Source organism: Anabrus simplex, chromosome X (assembly GCF_040414725.1).
Source record: "Anabrus simplex isolate iqAnaSimp1 chromosome X, ASM4041472v1, whole genome shotgun sequence".
Lineage (NCBI taxonomy): Eukaryota > Metazoa > Arthropoda > Insecta > Orthoptera > Tettigoniidae > Anabrus > Anabrus simplex.
The window spans coordinates 176804690-176821221 of record NC_090279.1 but is presented as its reverse complement, the minus strand read 5'-3'; the positions used below and the strand labels follow the sequence as shown (position 1 = coordinate 176821221).

The 16532-nt window shown below is 40.4% G+C and overlaps 1 protein-coding gene across 2 annotated transcripts in view; it reads right to left on the bottom strand.

Annotated features, from left to right (window-relative positions):
- Positions 1-11440: 11440 nt before the first annotated feature.
- LOC136885975 (alpha-tocopherol transfer protein-like) overlaps positions 11441-16532 on the bottom strand; it is a 74010-nt gene continuing 68918 nt past the window's right edge. For both annotated transcript variants that reach the window (XM_067158682.2, XM_067158684.2), the window contains 2 exons: positions 12602-12707; positions 11441-12114 (listed from right to left, as the gene is read on the bottom strand). In XM_067158682.2, coding sequence (XP_067014783.2) covers positions 11963-12114; positions 12602-12707 — 258 coding nt within the window. In that variant the 3' untranslated portion in view covers positions 11441-11962. The remainder of the gene's footprint in view (positions 12115-12601; positions 12708-16532) is intronic.

The following is a 16532-nucleotide window of genomic DNA, read 5'->3' as shown; positions in this document are numbered from 1 at the left end:
GCTCTCTCTTTCATTATTATTTGTATAGAAGGCAGTGACTGAGATTATTTACTGGAGACTGAAGGCACACCAATTTTTATTATTTGTTTAGAAGGCAGTGACTGAATTATTTCACTGGAGATCGAACGCTCGCTATTTCATTATTATTTGTGTAGAAGGCGGTGATTGAGTTGATTCACTGGGGACTGAAGGCTCGATATTTTGTCAAATTATTTTTATAGAAGGCAATGACTGGATTGCTTCACTGGAGACTGAAGGCTCGCTCCTTTTTGTTATTAGTAGAGAAGGCGTTGACTGAATTAGTTCACTGGAGACTGAAGGCTCGATGTTTTTTGTTAATTTTGTAGAAGACAGTGACTGGATTGGTTCACTGGGAACTGAAGGCTCGCTACTCTTTTATTATTTGTATGGAAGGCGGTGACTGAATTAGTTAACTGGAGACCGAATGCTCGCTATTTTTTGTTATTTTTGTAGAAGGCAGTGACTGGATTGGTTCTCCGGAAACTGAAGGCTTGGTATTTTTTATTACGGTATAGGAGGCAGTGACTGAGTTGATTCACTGGAGACTGAAAGTCCGCTATTTTTAAATTATTTGTATAGAATGCCGTAATTGAATTAAATCACTGGAGATTGAAATCTCACAATTTTTTATATTTATACAGAAGGCAATGGCTGAATTCATTCACGGGTGACTGAAGGCTCGATATTGTTAAATATTTGTGTAGAGGGCAGTGACTGATTTGGTTCACATGAGACAGAGAGCTCGCTGTTTTTTAAATTTTTTAAATATGGTTTTATAGGCTTTAGTGCATTCTGTGTTCTAAATCGTGATTTTTTTTGGAACGAATGAGTGACTGCGTGCTTTCGGAAGATAGCGGGTTCGAACCCCATTGTTGGCAGCTCTGGAGATGGTTTTCGTGGTTTCCCATATTCACACTTGGCTGGACCCATATAAAGCCAGGTCGCTTCTTTCCCACTCCTAGCCCTGTATTACTGTATTACTTATGTTTTGACAGTTCCTTATTACTGGTACCTTGGAAGGTAAATATTGATGGTTTTGAAATACTGCAGTTTGATATAGTTATAGATTTATTTTTAACGGTGTTTTCCTTTCGTTGTCGTGACGGGCATCTGATTGCGTTTTAACAGGAAGTTAGTGTATCGAGTTTATTTTGCACTAATAGCCCAGAGTTTGGCACATTACATAACATATCAGGCTTTATGTAACAACAGTATCTTGTTTCTGAATTAGAAGTAGGTCGCTCTAATTAAATTTACTTTTACAGGGCAATTTGTTCCCGTCCTATCCTACAATAAATACATGCTGCTGCAAGCGAAGTGAAACCAAACGCGTCATCTGGTGGGGCAGCAGGTCACGTTTATTTAAACTCTACACTTGTCGAGAAGTCATTCAAAGTAGTCTCAAACACCTCGACAATGCAGACACTGTTTATGCTTGAAATACCATACTGGGTCGGCTAATAATTGCTGAGAATAACACTTGAGCTCTGCAAAGGAATCAAATGATTCTCAGTGTACAAAACACTGTGGAGTTCGTATTCATATCAGCAAGGCTCACCCTGATATACGAAGAATGTTTCTATTTCAACCTCCCGTGGGCTATAAAATAGTTTTATCACTGAAAGTCTAGTAGTTTCATGATTATTTTTCCACATAATTTCCAAAACGATTGAGGAATTCGGCATACCATGGCACCAGCTTTCCCATGCCCTTTGCATGAAAGTCTACCGCCAGTGAGGTGATGTGCGTTTGGGCAGCATCCTGCTCCATGAAGTCCACCAAAAAACACCTTTATGGTCCAAAAAAGAAGGCAGCCATTGTTTTCCTGTTCCTCCGTGTCGGTTTAAACATTTTTTGCTTGTTTGTAGAAGATGCATCCAATGCTGAGACTGTTCTTTGGTTTCTGGAGTGTCATATACGACTCAAGTCCCTCACTATGGTAACGCGTGAGAAACATTACAGCTGACGCCATTCGCTGAGTATTGTGATCGTCAGTCAACATTGTTGGGACCCAACGTGAACAAAGTTTCCAGTGTACGAATACTAACTGTTGAGTCACAATTGTGTACAGAGAAGACTTTGAAATGTCTGGGATTGCTGTAAAAAGTTTACTGATCGTAAATCTTCATTTGTGGCAAACAAATGGAGAACTTCAAGAGGCTGCCCAGACGCATATTCCCTCACTGGCGGCAGACTTCTTTCCAGAGGGCACCGGAAAGTTGGTTTTGCGATACGACAAATGCCTAAATTGTTTTGGCGATTATGTCGAAAACTAAGTATGGAACTACTAACCTTTTTGTGATAAAATCAATTTGTTATGTCAGTGTGGGTTTTTTTATAACCCATCGGAGGTTGAAGAAACAGCCCTCGTACTAAGACAGTTGTTGATATCAAGGCATTAGAAAAGTGAAGATCGAAGCCAAATATTGCTTCAGAATCAATCAATTGGAAGTCAAGTAATCATTCAACACCCCCTAAACGACAGTTACGACTTGAGCTCGGATGTTTAGGTTGTAATAGGTTAGAATGCAAACACACTAAAGCAAATAACAAATATACTCTACCTGAACAACAGTTCTGTTATGAGGTGTGCATAAACGGCAGGGTTCCGGCTTATTATAACCCCTAAAACTTACGTTACTCTTGCTACACTACGGAAGAGCGGGTAGACGACAGTTCCTACGAGGTAAGTTGGTTTTTATTCTAACCTATTACTGCATAAACATCTGAATCCACATAAGGAAGTATAAACAAACATCAAACGCTGAGTGAGCTGCAAAATTGTTAGAATAAAGAGAAGGAAAAAATTGAGGTAAGAAACCACGAAATGCTACTGCAGAGTCTCTCATATATACTAAGACCGTCGAAGCAGCGTTTTTACTCTCCAACTGGTATTGTGCGGTATGGGAGGCGCGCTCATAGTTCTTGACCTTACAAGCAGCCTGCACGTGCTCGACCTGACAAGCATCAGTCGCCAGTCTGAATATCAGCTGTTGATATGGTGAGACAGTTATCATTTCGACACCGTATTTTCGTATGTAAGAGTTTTGATTTGATCTCAATGGTCATGTGAACACTCATAACTCTCGCTATTGGTGTGCAAACAATCCTAATGGTGTTTATGAAGTCCCCCATTATTTTTTTGGCTAGGGGCTTTACATCGCACCGACACAGATAGGTCTTATGGCGACGATGGGATAGGGAAGGCCTAGGAGTTGGAAGGAAGCGGCCGTGACCTTAATTAAGGTACAGCCCCAGCATTTGCCTGGTATGAAAATGGGAAACCACGGAAAACCATCTTCAGGGCTGCCGACAGTGGGGTTCGAACCCGTGATCTCCCGAATACTGGATACTGGTCGGAATTAAGCGACTGCGGCTATCGAGCTCGGTATCCCCCTTTATGATAGGAAGATTGGTGTTCGGTGTGCTGTTAGTGCAAGGTGAATAATTGGGCCTATTATGTTCGAGACGGCAGTAAATGCAGAGAGGTACCAAGATTACATTTTGACACCGTTCTTCCATCCGTTAACAGAAGATGAAGAAAAGTGACGTGGTTGGTTTCAACAAGGTTCAGCCCCTGCTCATACAGCAGAAGATTCCCATCTTACAATCTCGAAAGTGTTTACAGACAGAGTGATCAATGCTGGTCTGTTTTCTCGTCGCTCTCCACATCTGACAGTGTGTGATTTTTACTTGTGGAGTAAAATGAAGGAAAACATTTCGAATGAAATCAGAAGTCGCATAACTTTCTCGCGTCAGCCAGAATGTGGTTACCAGATAAATGCCTGTATAACCCGGGAAGGACGACCCTTCCAGCATCTTTTATAAGGTAAGATTTCGTATAAGACTGTATACACGCTTAAAGCAGGGTGGCCGCTTGTGACAAAATTTCGGCTCAGGCAGCTGCCGTAGCGCAGAGTACAAACACCGTGCGTTCGGTCTGAGTTTATATGAGAGACTCTGTATTATAATCAGCGACGACAACTGGCGAAACTGTGCTGAATTCAAGAGCAGAAATGTGTGATCCAAATCCTTTCATCAAGTACGGTACTTAGTATTGGACAAGGGAGTTACTCAGAGGGCTAAACAGACCATGTTTAAAACTTATCTCCTGCCCATCATGACATACAGTCTGCAGAGTTGCGTCATACATAAAAGACAATAAATTCAACTCAAGCTTTGAAATGAAGTTCCTTATATCAGAGAACAAGAAAAGGCAGGCTTAGGAATGATCAGATTCGAAGAAACCTGGAAGTCAGCCTGACCATGGAAGAAAGGCTGGGTGTTGTAAGTTTGAAAGTTGAAGGTTCAAAGTTTCTGAATGTCTCACCCTACCGAACAAAACATGTGGGGCCACCCCACTACAGCAGTTTGTGGGAGTAGAGTGTAGAGGATTAATAACTATACCTCGGATTTTTAGGTGGTAATTGGTTAGAATGCAAAGTAATTTGGTTTGTAGGAAGTGTGATGCAACCCGTTGTACCACAATGTAGGAAGAGTAGCATAAATTCAAGGAGTTTTATAGGCTGTACCCCTAATATCTATGCAAATCGCATAGCATAATCGTTGTACAGTGTAGGGTATACTTGTTACTGGCTTAAGTCAGTTTGCATTCTAACCTATCAGCACCTAATAATCCGGACTCTACTAATAAGTCACTGTATTGACATAAATAACTCTTATGGCTGGGGGGTAATCCGAAAATTTGTGTATTGGAAATAGTGTATGTAAAAAAGATGTTTTTGGCGGAAGTGTAACCATAGCAACGGTGCAGGCTGTGATATAAAGTATGGATGGATGGCCAGACAAGATGGTGTAGCAACCGTGCAGGCTGTAAATATAAAGTATGGGTGGGTGGTTGGTCATTATTACCTGGCAACCGTGAAGACTGTGGTGTAAGGTATGGATGGATGCCAGACAATGTTACCTAGCAACCGTGCAGCCTGTGATGTTAGGTATGGCTCAGGCGGTTAATGCGCTGGCCTTGCATTAGTGTCGCAAAAACTCGAAAATGACTCGACCGATTGGAATAAGTTCTTGTTTCGATCGCCTCAATACTAGAGTGATTTAGAAAAGAAACATTACGAAAAACCCAAATGAACAGCCGAGAAATCGAAAAAAATCGAATTTGGTAATTTGGTATGGGAATTGCTTCAATAGATGGCGTTACGAAATTGCTTACAGTGGTGACTAAGAATATGATCCCTGGACCTTGTGGAGTTTTCAACAAGGACTTGCTCTGTATGATCGATGGTAAGTGTTCCAAGTGGTACCCGAGGGTCCTAATTGCTGACACCATCACAGGCAATGACGGATACCCATTGCATCATCGGCGATCAGTTGCGGACAGTGGGCGATCTGCAGTTGAGTAGGTCAAAGTAGTGATGGGATAATCGAATTATTTTAATTATTTAAATAATCGAAAAATAATCGTTTGTTTTAAATATCACGCAGTTGTAGTGATGGTATTATCGAATACTTTTAAAATTCGAATAACCTCCATCTGATTATTTAAATAATTGAATACAATAACGAAATGCGTTTCAAATATAATTCAGCTGTATCGCATAGAATAATTGGATGCGTCACAAATACATTTTACGGTGTAAGTGTGTCGGATGAATAATCGATTGAAATAAGCCAATAGATGAACTTTTACGAAAACAGAAATACCCTTTTTCCGAAATGAAATAAATACTTTTGGCGTGGGTGTGTGATACAATATATTAAAATATACATTTTCTTACAAGATATTAGAATTTTATCAAGCATTTTTTCAAAAAACTAGTCTTGCCCTAATTTGGCAACCTTTATTTTGAGATTGCAATAAAGGTTAGCTTTCTTGCTTGCCTGGATGGCATTTCCATTACAAGATATTAGAATCATTGCGTATTGACGGTTTTTCACTTTACAAAAGTGGAAAACTTGACTGATTCCTCCTGATTTAATACATCATATATTGCATCATTAGACGGAGTAATCAAATTCAAACATGTTTTGGCTCGTTTCAGCCATCTTCAGTGAAAAAAGGGGAGGGGTGGATTGAAATAATTTACATAATATAAGCTAACAAATGCCAAAAAACATAATGAAGGAACAAATGAAAAAACAAAAGAGAACCTATACGGAAACAAAATTAGCACAATATACAATATTTACATCATCATGTGGAGCAAAAAACAACTCACTGCGATAAAATTCAGTGAAGCAGGGGTTAATACAAAAAATAATTGAAACTAAAAACTGTGTTAATCTAAGAAAAGAAATGAAAATGAATTATACAGATGGAAAGGAACAATAAGTGCACATAGTGAGGTTGCGGACCTCTTAGTTTATAAATTATTGGTTTTGTAACAATACAAAAGAGGGTGAAATCACTGTCGAAAATTCAGGCAAAAAATCTGTCTTTGTAGAAACCCATAACATCGAATTTGTTTAGGAGTGGGGGTGGGGGGAGTGGGAGCGGAAAAGTTTGAGAAACCAAGCCTGACATAACGTGCAGGCGGAAAGCCTGTGACGATGTAAAACACCGATGAAGCTTTAAAACAGCAGCATTCTCGATATCTTCTCAATCTAGTGGTCCCATTATTGGCATGTAAAGTGCATGACTCAATGATACGTGTGGAGCATGAGTCCTTATTATTTTCTGAAGGCTTTTTAGAGATCGTTCGTCCTACCCACGCTCTTCCTGCAGGGGAATGGAGATAGGTAATTTTAATTTCCCTGAGATGAGATTGACGAGTTGATGACACCATTAAATATTACTTTTCGTTGGATTATTTTGAAGGCATTCACTATTCAACTTGGTACTTCTGGAGTGAGAGAATCAGCCGTCTAGGAAAAGTCCTAGTCCGCTGCCCAGGAGACACCCGGATGTATAACAATATCACATGCAAATACACCCTACTAGGAGGTTTCTCAGCTATCGAACTGTATCATAACATCTGTCTATAAACCACCTAGCGTTCCATTTCACTTTACTGATTCAGCTGTAGGGCAGGAGGAGAAGGTTCGTGTCATCGTGAGAGATTTCAATAGCCATAGCTGCTTATGGGGATATAGAGAAGACAATGAAGACGGTGAAGCTGTGATTACGTGGTCAGAATCTAGTCAACTGTCCTTAATACATGACAGTAAACTTCCCGCTTCTTTCAACAGTCGTCGATGGAGACAAGGATACAACCCAGATCTCATTTTTGTCAGCGATGCTATATCACAGCAGTGTGTGAAGTCTGTCTGCGAACCTATACCCAACACACAACAGAGACCCATTATGTGCCAAGTTTTCTCGGCAGTTCATCCACGATCTGTGCCATTCAGCTGATGGAAGAACTAGATATGGCAAGAAACAGCAGAGAAGCTTGGAAGCTACTTAGACGTCTGAACAATGGCCCTACGAAAAGTCCTCTACATAGCAACATTACTTCTAACCAGGTAGCTCATTCAGAACTTTAAGAAAACTGACTGGTTGAAGTACACAAAGCGCTTAGATGAAATGGTAGCAGACATCGAACCTGTTCTAGAGGCATACGATGTGCTCTCGAACGTCAATTCCAAGAGGATGTAAGTCTCAGTACATACAGGGTCTAGACGCCAGTATAGTAGATGAATTAAATGAGTACCTACTGCTCTATGAAGAAAATCCCTTCAGTGAGGACACTATTCAGGCTGGTCAACAACTAATCCAGTCCATGGGTGAAATAAAGAGAGATCATTGGGTTAAGCTGATGGAAGAACTAGATATGGCAAGAAACAGCAGAGAAGCTTGGAAGCTACTTAGACGTCTGAACAATGGCCCTACGAAAAGTCCTCTACATAGCAACATTACTTCTAACCAGGTAGCTCATCAGCTCCTAATAAATGGCAAAACAGATAAGCGAAAAAGACCACCAAAACTTCAAAGAAATATCGAACAAGAAACACCCAGTCTGTCCAATCTCTTCACTATGAACGAGCTGGAAAACGCCATAAGAATGAGCAAAACTGGCAAGGAAGCCGGTCTAGATGACATGCGTATGGAGCAGATACAACACTTTGGGAATGCTACCAAACAATGGATCCTACAACTTTTCAATAATTGTCTGGAACGATGTCAAATCCCTAAAATCTGGAGGAAGACTAAGGTGGTTGCAATCCTGAAACCTGGTAAGCAGCCTACGGATCCGAAAAATTTCAGACCAATATCACTCCTGTGCCATCAATATAAAAATTTTGAAAGAATACTTCTGAACCATATAACACCAGTGGTCGAACCTTTTCTAATCCCAGAGCAGGCTGGATTTAGACCAGGAAGGAACTGCTGTACACAGATCCTTAATCTGACACAGCACGTAGAAGATGGATTTCAACGTGGTGATATTACAGGAGTGGCTTTTGTTGATCTCTCTTCATATACTTCTAAGGAAGTTTTACCATCTTACTATGGATTTCAGGCTCACAACGATTATTGCCACGCTGTTGCAGAACCAACGTTTCTTCGTTGAATTTCAAGGACAGCAGAGTAGATGGAGGATACAGAAGAACGGTCTCCCACAAGGCAGTGTCCTAGCACCAATGCTATTTAACATATATACCAACGACCAACCTCTTCCACCTCGCACAAGGAGCTTCCTGTACGCAGATGACCTGGTCCTGGCAACTCAGAGTAAAAACTTTGAGCAAAGTGGAACGAAACCTCACTGCTGCTTTGAAGATGCTCTCAGATTATTATGAGGAAAATCACCTCAAGCCAAGCCCATCGAAAACTAATGTGTGTGCCTTTCATTTAAAGAACCAAGAAGCCCTTCGGAAGCTGCGTGTGAATTTGAAAGGAATGGATCTGGAACATAGCAATACTCCAGTTTACCTTGGTGTTTCCCTGGATCGTTCGCTGACCTTCACCGCACACTGTACCAAACTCAGGGCAAAAGTTTCATCATGAAACTGCCTATTGCGTAAGGTAACTGGTTCTGGATGGGGTGCCCATCCCCAGACAGTAAGGACAACTGCCCTAGCACTCTGCTACTGAATATGCTAGTCCCGTGTGGTATAAATCAGCTCACGCAAAGAAAGTCGACATTGCCTTGAATGAAACATGCAGGTTAATTACAGGCTCTTTAAAACCAACACCCACACAGAAGTTGTATTCACTTGCAGGTATAGCCCCACCTGATATTAGACGTGAGGTGGCCGCTAATATCGGGAGACAAAAGGTTTGCAGCATCTCAGCCCATCCCCTTCATGAACATCAACCACCACCAGCTCGACTGAAGTCCAAGTAGAGTTTTCTACAGTCTTCTGCTCCACTTGATTCTGACCCAAAAAAAGCCAGGGTTAAGCTACGGAAACAAAGGTACCCAGATCATCCGGAACGTATTGAAATTGAAGAAAAGCTGGCACCTGGTCACGAAGAGGGATGGTGTATATGGAAGACGTTAAACAGACTGCGGACCGGCGTTGCAAGATCTAAGAACAACCTTGTGAAATGGGGCATCGTGCATGGTGGGGACTCGTTATGCGAATGTGGAGAGGAACAGACTTGTAGGCATCTCTTGCACTGTCGTCTATGCCCAGATTCATGTACAGGGTTGGAATTGGCACTGGCTGGAAACAATGCCATCAGTGTAGCCAAATAGTGGTCACAACTTGTGTAAATAACGTATATATAGTGTAGATATTTTCATGTAATACTTCCTTTCTCTTTTTTTTCATTTTTACAATTAATTTGTTCATATGTCTTTCATTTTGAGTGATTAACATACTTCATATTTTTTATAATTTTATTTTTTGAATTGAATTTGAATTGATCTTTTATATATTGGTACCTCTGACACGAATAAATAAATAAAATACTATTCAACTGCCCCAATCATTCGAATAGAAATTCAAATTAAGAATCGAAAAAGTAATCGAATAACAGAAAAATGATCAAATGGAAAATATGATCTCCGATATTGTTCAAGTCTTTTGAGGCTCACATCAATATGCAATACTCTAACTCCGTTAAATCCCTTCAAAATCCTACCACATAATTATGACAAATTTTAACCGCGCACTTTGGCAGTGCTTCGTCTAATTTCGGAGCTGTCCGATGTAGGTCGTGTCTAGTGCTGGCGTACTCGCTAGAGATACTCGGAGTGATGTTCTCGGTCTCTTCTCCTTGATTCTCCTAACCCCAATCTTCGTACACCCTCCTTACGTTCCGCAGCCCCTCGCCTTCAATTCAGAAATTGAACCCCTGCGCTGGTTCTGGAGACAAACCCAGCGTTGATGTCAAAATTATCGCTACGTTCTCGAATATACAAAGCTACTTAAAGGACTAAGTCCCTGATAAATAATATTCAATTAAGGGTATCCAGTATTTTAGTGGCCTTTAAATCATAAGATAACAATAAGGGCTACAACACATAGTATATACAAATGTACAATGTCATCAATATGAATGGGTTCGCTCCACTCTGATGTCTCTAGTATACTCTACTTTGATGTTCCTTCTCTTTGCAAGGCTTCACCCCTTCCGACATCGTTCTGCTCCGTGATTTGTTAAATGATAGCAACCAGAAAGACTACCCTCAAATTTTTTTTTGCTGACTTTTGAAATGAGTTTTGATTTACACTGAAGTCTTCATTAACACACTTACCATTTGCAGAAATCATGCTCAGTGGGAACATAATTTTCTCTGTGGGTTGAGTTCACCAAAATATGCTTGCTAAATAGTTTTACTTGAAAAATCTCCTCACAGCATTTGCAGGTTTTCATAAAGTATATCTAAGGACAGGCAGTTAGTTATTACATTATGAAATAATTAATATTGTTATCTGTTACAATTTTTTGTTAATTTTTGTTCTTCATAGCCTTTCAGAGCTTATACCCTATCGCCAGGTGGTGAAATGGTGACATTTAATTGTTGCTGTGGTTGGTGCACAAAAGAAGAGGTTGCTTCTGAAGTGCCTATAAGATACGCATAAATACAACTTCATGTTAAGTTATCTCTTCAGGAACAAAATAGGTTTCCCCCCCCAAAATCCGAGGTTTACTAAAAAAAACCATGTTTTCCAAGTACACAAATGTAACCTTTAAATATTGTTTGCGAAGGATTTGCTTAGTTCATACCGTTTACAATAATTATATCTCCGGATACTGTCATTAAGCCAGTGACTGTAAATGATTTGAGATGATACTCTCGGAGGAGGATATCAACAGTTGGCTCGTAGATGCCCGTTTTATTGGTATCGACATGCCCAGGTTGGCTTTCATTGTCTTGAACTTGATGGCAGGGCCAATGATGTATCCTTGAGGGGAGTTTGACATTAATGCGAAGATATCTGCCCGACTATTGCTGTTCGTTCTCACTCAACCCCTTCTCCTTCAAGGCACTGGCAGTTTTACATGTGTCCTTTGTAACCCTACTACAAATTCTGTGAAATAATTTTCAAATAATATAAATCCAATCATATATTTACATTTTAGGTACAAAAATGATACATAATCTTCTATGTACATTCCCTTCTTTAGCTCTTCACAATGTTTGTATAATTGCAAAGTAGGCTTACACATGTTCTGGCTTGTGTTTTCTTACGATGGCGAATTAAAATTTCTGATCCTCGATGAGACAGTGCTCATCTATAAAATCTGGGTGTTTAGACAGTAATAGGTTAGAATGCGAACCAACTCACCTGGTAGAAACTGTCGTCCACCCGCTCTTCCGTAGTGTACCAAGAGTAACATAAGCTGTAGGGGTTCTAATAGGCCGGGACCCTGCTGTTTATGCAAATCTCATAACAGAACTGTTGCCCGGGTAGAGTATACTTGAAATTTGCTTTAGTATGTTTACATTCTAACCTATTACAGCATAAACATGCGGGCTCTAGTCATATATTTTTCGTGAATTGTCCTCTCTTCGAATATTGCACATTACCTATGGATTGCTTCTGAGATATGAATTGGTGTGGTTGCTATGTCTCAGTCGATTTCTAGTCTTTTGAATGAACCTTCCATTCCGAAGAGATCTTCGGCACTTGTAGCTCTTCCCGGTCGTCTGTTTTCGTCGACCCGCAGTGTGGCTTGACTCAGCAACCATTCTCTGTTCTCTGTTATCCTCTGGATGGCATAATCTGAAATAACGACATAATGCAATTAACCAACTTCCCTTTCCTCGTCCGTGGTTAACTTCTTAGTACGCATAAGAAAAATACAAAACTGTGAGTTACACTGAATATTTACTTTACTATACCTGTGATATTAAAAGAAGCGTTCTGATAGACAGGACTGGTGAGAGGATCATTGCACGTGCCATTGCATGGTGTCGCCACATTTCTCCATTCCTTTCTCCTTCCATTCGCTTCTAGATCACTTTTAATTCGTTCAGACCGCAGTGTTCTGTTGTACGTAACTCAGAAATGAGAGGTTTGGCAACTCCAAGCAACACGAGTCGGCCAGCAGCCTTATTTCCATGGCAACCTCAGTGAGTCCGCCCTCGTTTCTATGGCAGCCATACCCCCTATTCCCTTCTCCCCACCCAGGCAGGCAGTAAATGGATCTCCCTCCAAGAACTGTCAGAACGTATCTTTCAATATTACGACTATAATAACAAACACTCACCATGATAAGACGCCATGTTTAAGCACGTGCCTCCGAATTCCTTGGGTAATATTTCCTTGGGGAATTGTTTGTAGAATCCCTCCATCTCTCCCGAGTGGAAATGAAGCTGGAAAAAAGTAATAATAATAAATAATAGTAATAACGGCAGGAAGCATATAAATCAGAACTCTAAACTTCCTTTCAAAAAAAAGATAAAATATATGACCAACAACAAAACAAGTCTTCATCACCTGAAGACAGAGCATGGTAGAATAGAAGGATGTGACAGTTTCACGTATCCTGGGGGAAGCCGTATAGTTTAAAACTAGCGAAAGAGAAGCCATGTAGACCAGGCGAGAGAAAATAGCCGCTACCTTTCGTAGGACACATGTTTTATACAAGGGAAAAGCCATTTCAGGGTGAGCTAAACTAAGACACTACAGCACAGTAGTCAAAACAAATTGTCTGTATGCTGGTCGTGTGTGGCCTCTGGAGAGGTCTAGTGCAGGTGTTTAGATTTGACTCCCGTAAGCGACCTGCGCGTCGTGATGAGGATGAAATGATGATGCCATAGGAATTAACCAATTATGGTTAAAATTCTCGACCCTGCCGGGAATCGAACCCTGGACTTTGTGACCAAAGGCCAGCACGCTAACCATTTAGACATGGAGCCGGACTGTATGCTGGTGAATGCCTGCAAATGACTGGAATGTTGGGACTAAGAAAAGCCGAGAAATTTGAGAGGAAGGTCCTCCGCAAGATAATGGGTCCGAAAATCGTGGATGGCCAGTATAGGTTACAAGGAAGGGGAGAACTATACCAGAAAAGCGAAATTGATTGAGTCAATGATGAAAAGAAGATTCAAATTTTATGGACATCTAATTAGAATGGATGAGAAGAGGCTGACAAAAAACAGATTTTTAAAATGCTTGACAGTAGACCTAAAGTTAACTATAGGAATAAGAACATTTTCATTTTTACGGACAGCCAAGCGGCTATTAAGGCACTAGAAGCAGTCCGGATAATATCCAGAATTGTCTGGTATTGCCACTCACTTCTCCTGAAGCTCTCAAAGTACAACATTGTCAAAATAATATGGATACCAGTGCATGCAGGTATAGAAGGAAATGAAAAGGCAGATAAACTGGCCGGGAAAGGGAAACTACATAGGAAAATGGGTACAAAAGGAACAAATAGAGAACTGGAAAAATATTCCACGATGCAGGCTTGCAAAGGAACTGTTGAAAGGACCAAATAAGAAGCATACTGGAGAACTGTTGAAACTCGGCAGAGAGAGTGTAGGATGGATGGTGGGACTGTTGACAGGACACTGCCATCTGAAAGAAACATCTACGTAGAATTGGAGTAATAAGAGACAATATATGTAGGAAATGCAATGAAGCAGAGGAATCAGCTGAACACATACTTTTCGAATGTGAGGCGCTGGGTGGAATCAGACTCTCCACTCTGAGACTACCAGGTGAAGAGAGAGAAAAATTCAAGAAGACCCAATAAGAACAAACTGCAACTTTGTGACGAGAGCAGGTATATCTAGGTGGGAATGAAGGAATAAACATGGTAGTAAAAGATCTTAGAGGTCGACGCTAATTAGGAACTAATATTTAGAGGCCCCATGAAGAAAAGAATAATAAGAAGACCTAAAGTTTCCGACAAATGGTTCAGGGAGGTAAGCAAGGATCTTGAGCAAACTGTGTCAAATCAGGAAGACATCCCAAACCGATCAAAGTATAGATCAGTGATGGACAGCTTCAGAGGCTTCCATGACGAACAGAAACGGAATAGGAGATGGACAGAGGAATAATGCAAAGAATTTGGGCTGCAAAGAAAGCTTGCAGTAATGTGTGATTGTTGCTTAACGTGGTCTCAAATGGCCGTAAACGAATAATTAAATTGACCAGGCCAAAATATATTACTAAGAACACACAATAAGAAGAGGCCTCTCAAGAGCTACAGAATTAAACACCATAAAACAGTTACACAAACAGAAATAACATACGCAAGTAAAATAATTTTCAAACCAACTAACACTGCAGAAATAGGCAGAAGACTTAAGATAGAACGAAGAAGAATCAGAACTTGTATGAACAAAAACTATCGCGCAAATGAACAGTGGAGACTAACTTCTAATGAAGCAAGCTGCAAGGAAATGGATCAGGTAATGAGCACAATCAGGAAGAAACGAATCTCATTCTTTAGACTTCTACTCAGGATACCAGAAAACAGTAAGAGTAACATCAGATGGATTGCGGATATCAAGAAAGATATGAGGGAACTACAAATTTCAGTAGAAGGTATAAAGCAGAAAACACACAAAATCAAAAAAAATCATCGATAAACCAGACCACAAACGAAGATCAGCAGATGGACAGTGGAACGGGTGATTTCAGACGAAGAAAACATATTAATATCCAAGAGAATGAAGAAGTTCTGGGTGGAGAGGAAACTGAAATCCCCTTTTTATTAACCTAACCTAAGTGGTCCAATGGTGGCCTTAAAACTATGATTAGAAGAAGGCTATCATTTTACAGGCACACTGGATACTTAGTCTACAAGAAAAGTGGAAGGCGCAACGTTTATGGCTTACGGAGGTTCACAAGCACTTGAAATAAGTGAGGATCCAGGGGGGAGATCTACAAGAAAGAAAAGCCTTTAGGAAGAAACTTGAGGGAATGAGGGATGCACTGGACAAAGGTGTCAAGTCCCGTAACATATCGGTTGAAGAGTGACAAACGAGAAGTGAAAGACTTAAGAACATCTGGAAGAGATGCAAAGAAAAGGGACTGATTTTGAAAGATAGAAGATCTGGTGGATTGTACAAACGTGGTACATAGATGACGTTCACGAATGTAATAATAATAATCATGATCGTCTGTCTAGTGTTTGCTGATGACATCGCCATTCTGTAAAACGATGTAGAAACTGCTAGGATGCAAATCGACCTACTAAAAGAAATCGCTGAACAAACTGGCTTGCAGATATCTTTTGAAAAAACCGAAGTAATGACGAACAACAGAAATGCCCCAGAAAAAACTCCAGGCAAAATATGGGAAGATCAACCGAGTAGAAAAATTTAAGTATCTGGGTGAGATCATAATAAAAAATGGACTGGACAATGAAGCACTTAAGGAACGAGTACACAGACTTGAAATAGCCTATCAAACGTTGCGCTCAGTCTACAACAAAAAATCCCTGTCCCAAAATACTAAACAACATCATCATGAAACCGTTCTGAAGCCAGTAGTTATGTATGCAGCCGAACTCTGTCCCTAAATGCTAATAAAGGACTCTTCGAAGAACTGGAGGAAAAATAGCGCAAAATCATCAGAAGTATCATGGGATCCAATTACAAGAATGGAACCCATTATAAAAAGTCAAACAAAGAAGTGTACTGTAAAATAGAGAGAATTACAGAAACAATCCGTAAGAGACGGGCACGATGTTACGGTCATATCTGAAACGAATGGACGGAAACTGGCTGACTAAACAGATCTTTCTCTTTTTTGACTCCAAACCCAAAAGGACAATGCCCTGGTTAATGAACACCAAGGAAGACCTCCAAATTCTGCATATAAAACCCGAGGACGCATTCAATGGAAATCTCTTCCGCAAAAAGATACTGACGAATGGAATAAACCGAGACAAGCAACCGAAAAGAAGACAAGGTACCGGCTGGACAGAAGAACGCAAGCTGGCCCACTTACAGAGAATGAGGGAATTCTGGGCTCAAAAGAAAGCGAAGCAAATTGCTATATGTAACAAGACTTGGTCCTACATGGCCCCGAATAATAATAATAATAATAATAATAATAATAATATTAGTAGTAGATATTTACACCAAAAAGTCCATATCCTTGAACGCAGTACTCAGACATTATTGCACTGCCATAAGACCAGAGGCTTTATATGCAGCAGAATGCCTTGCTATGAACAA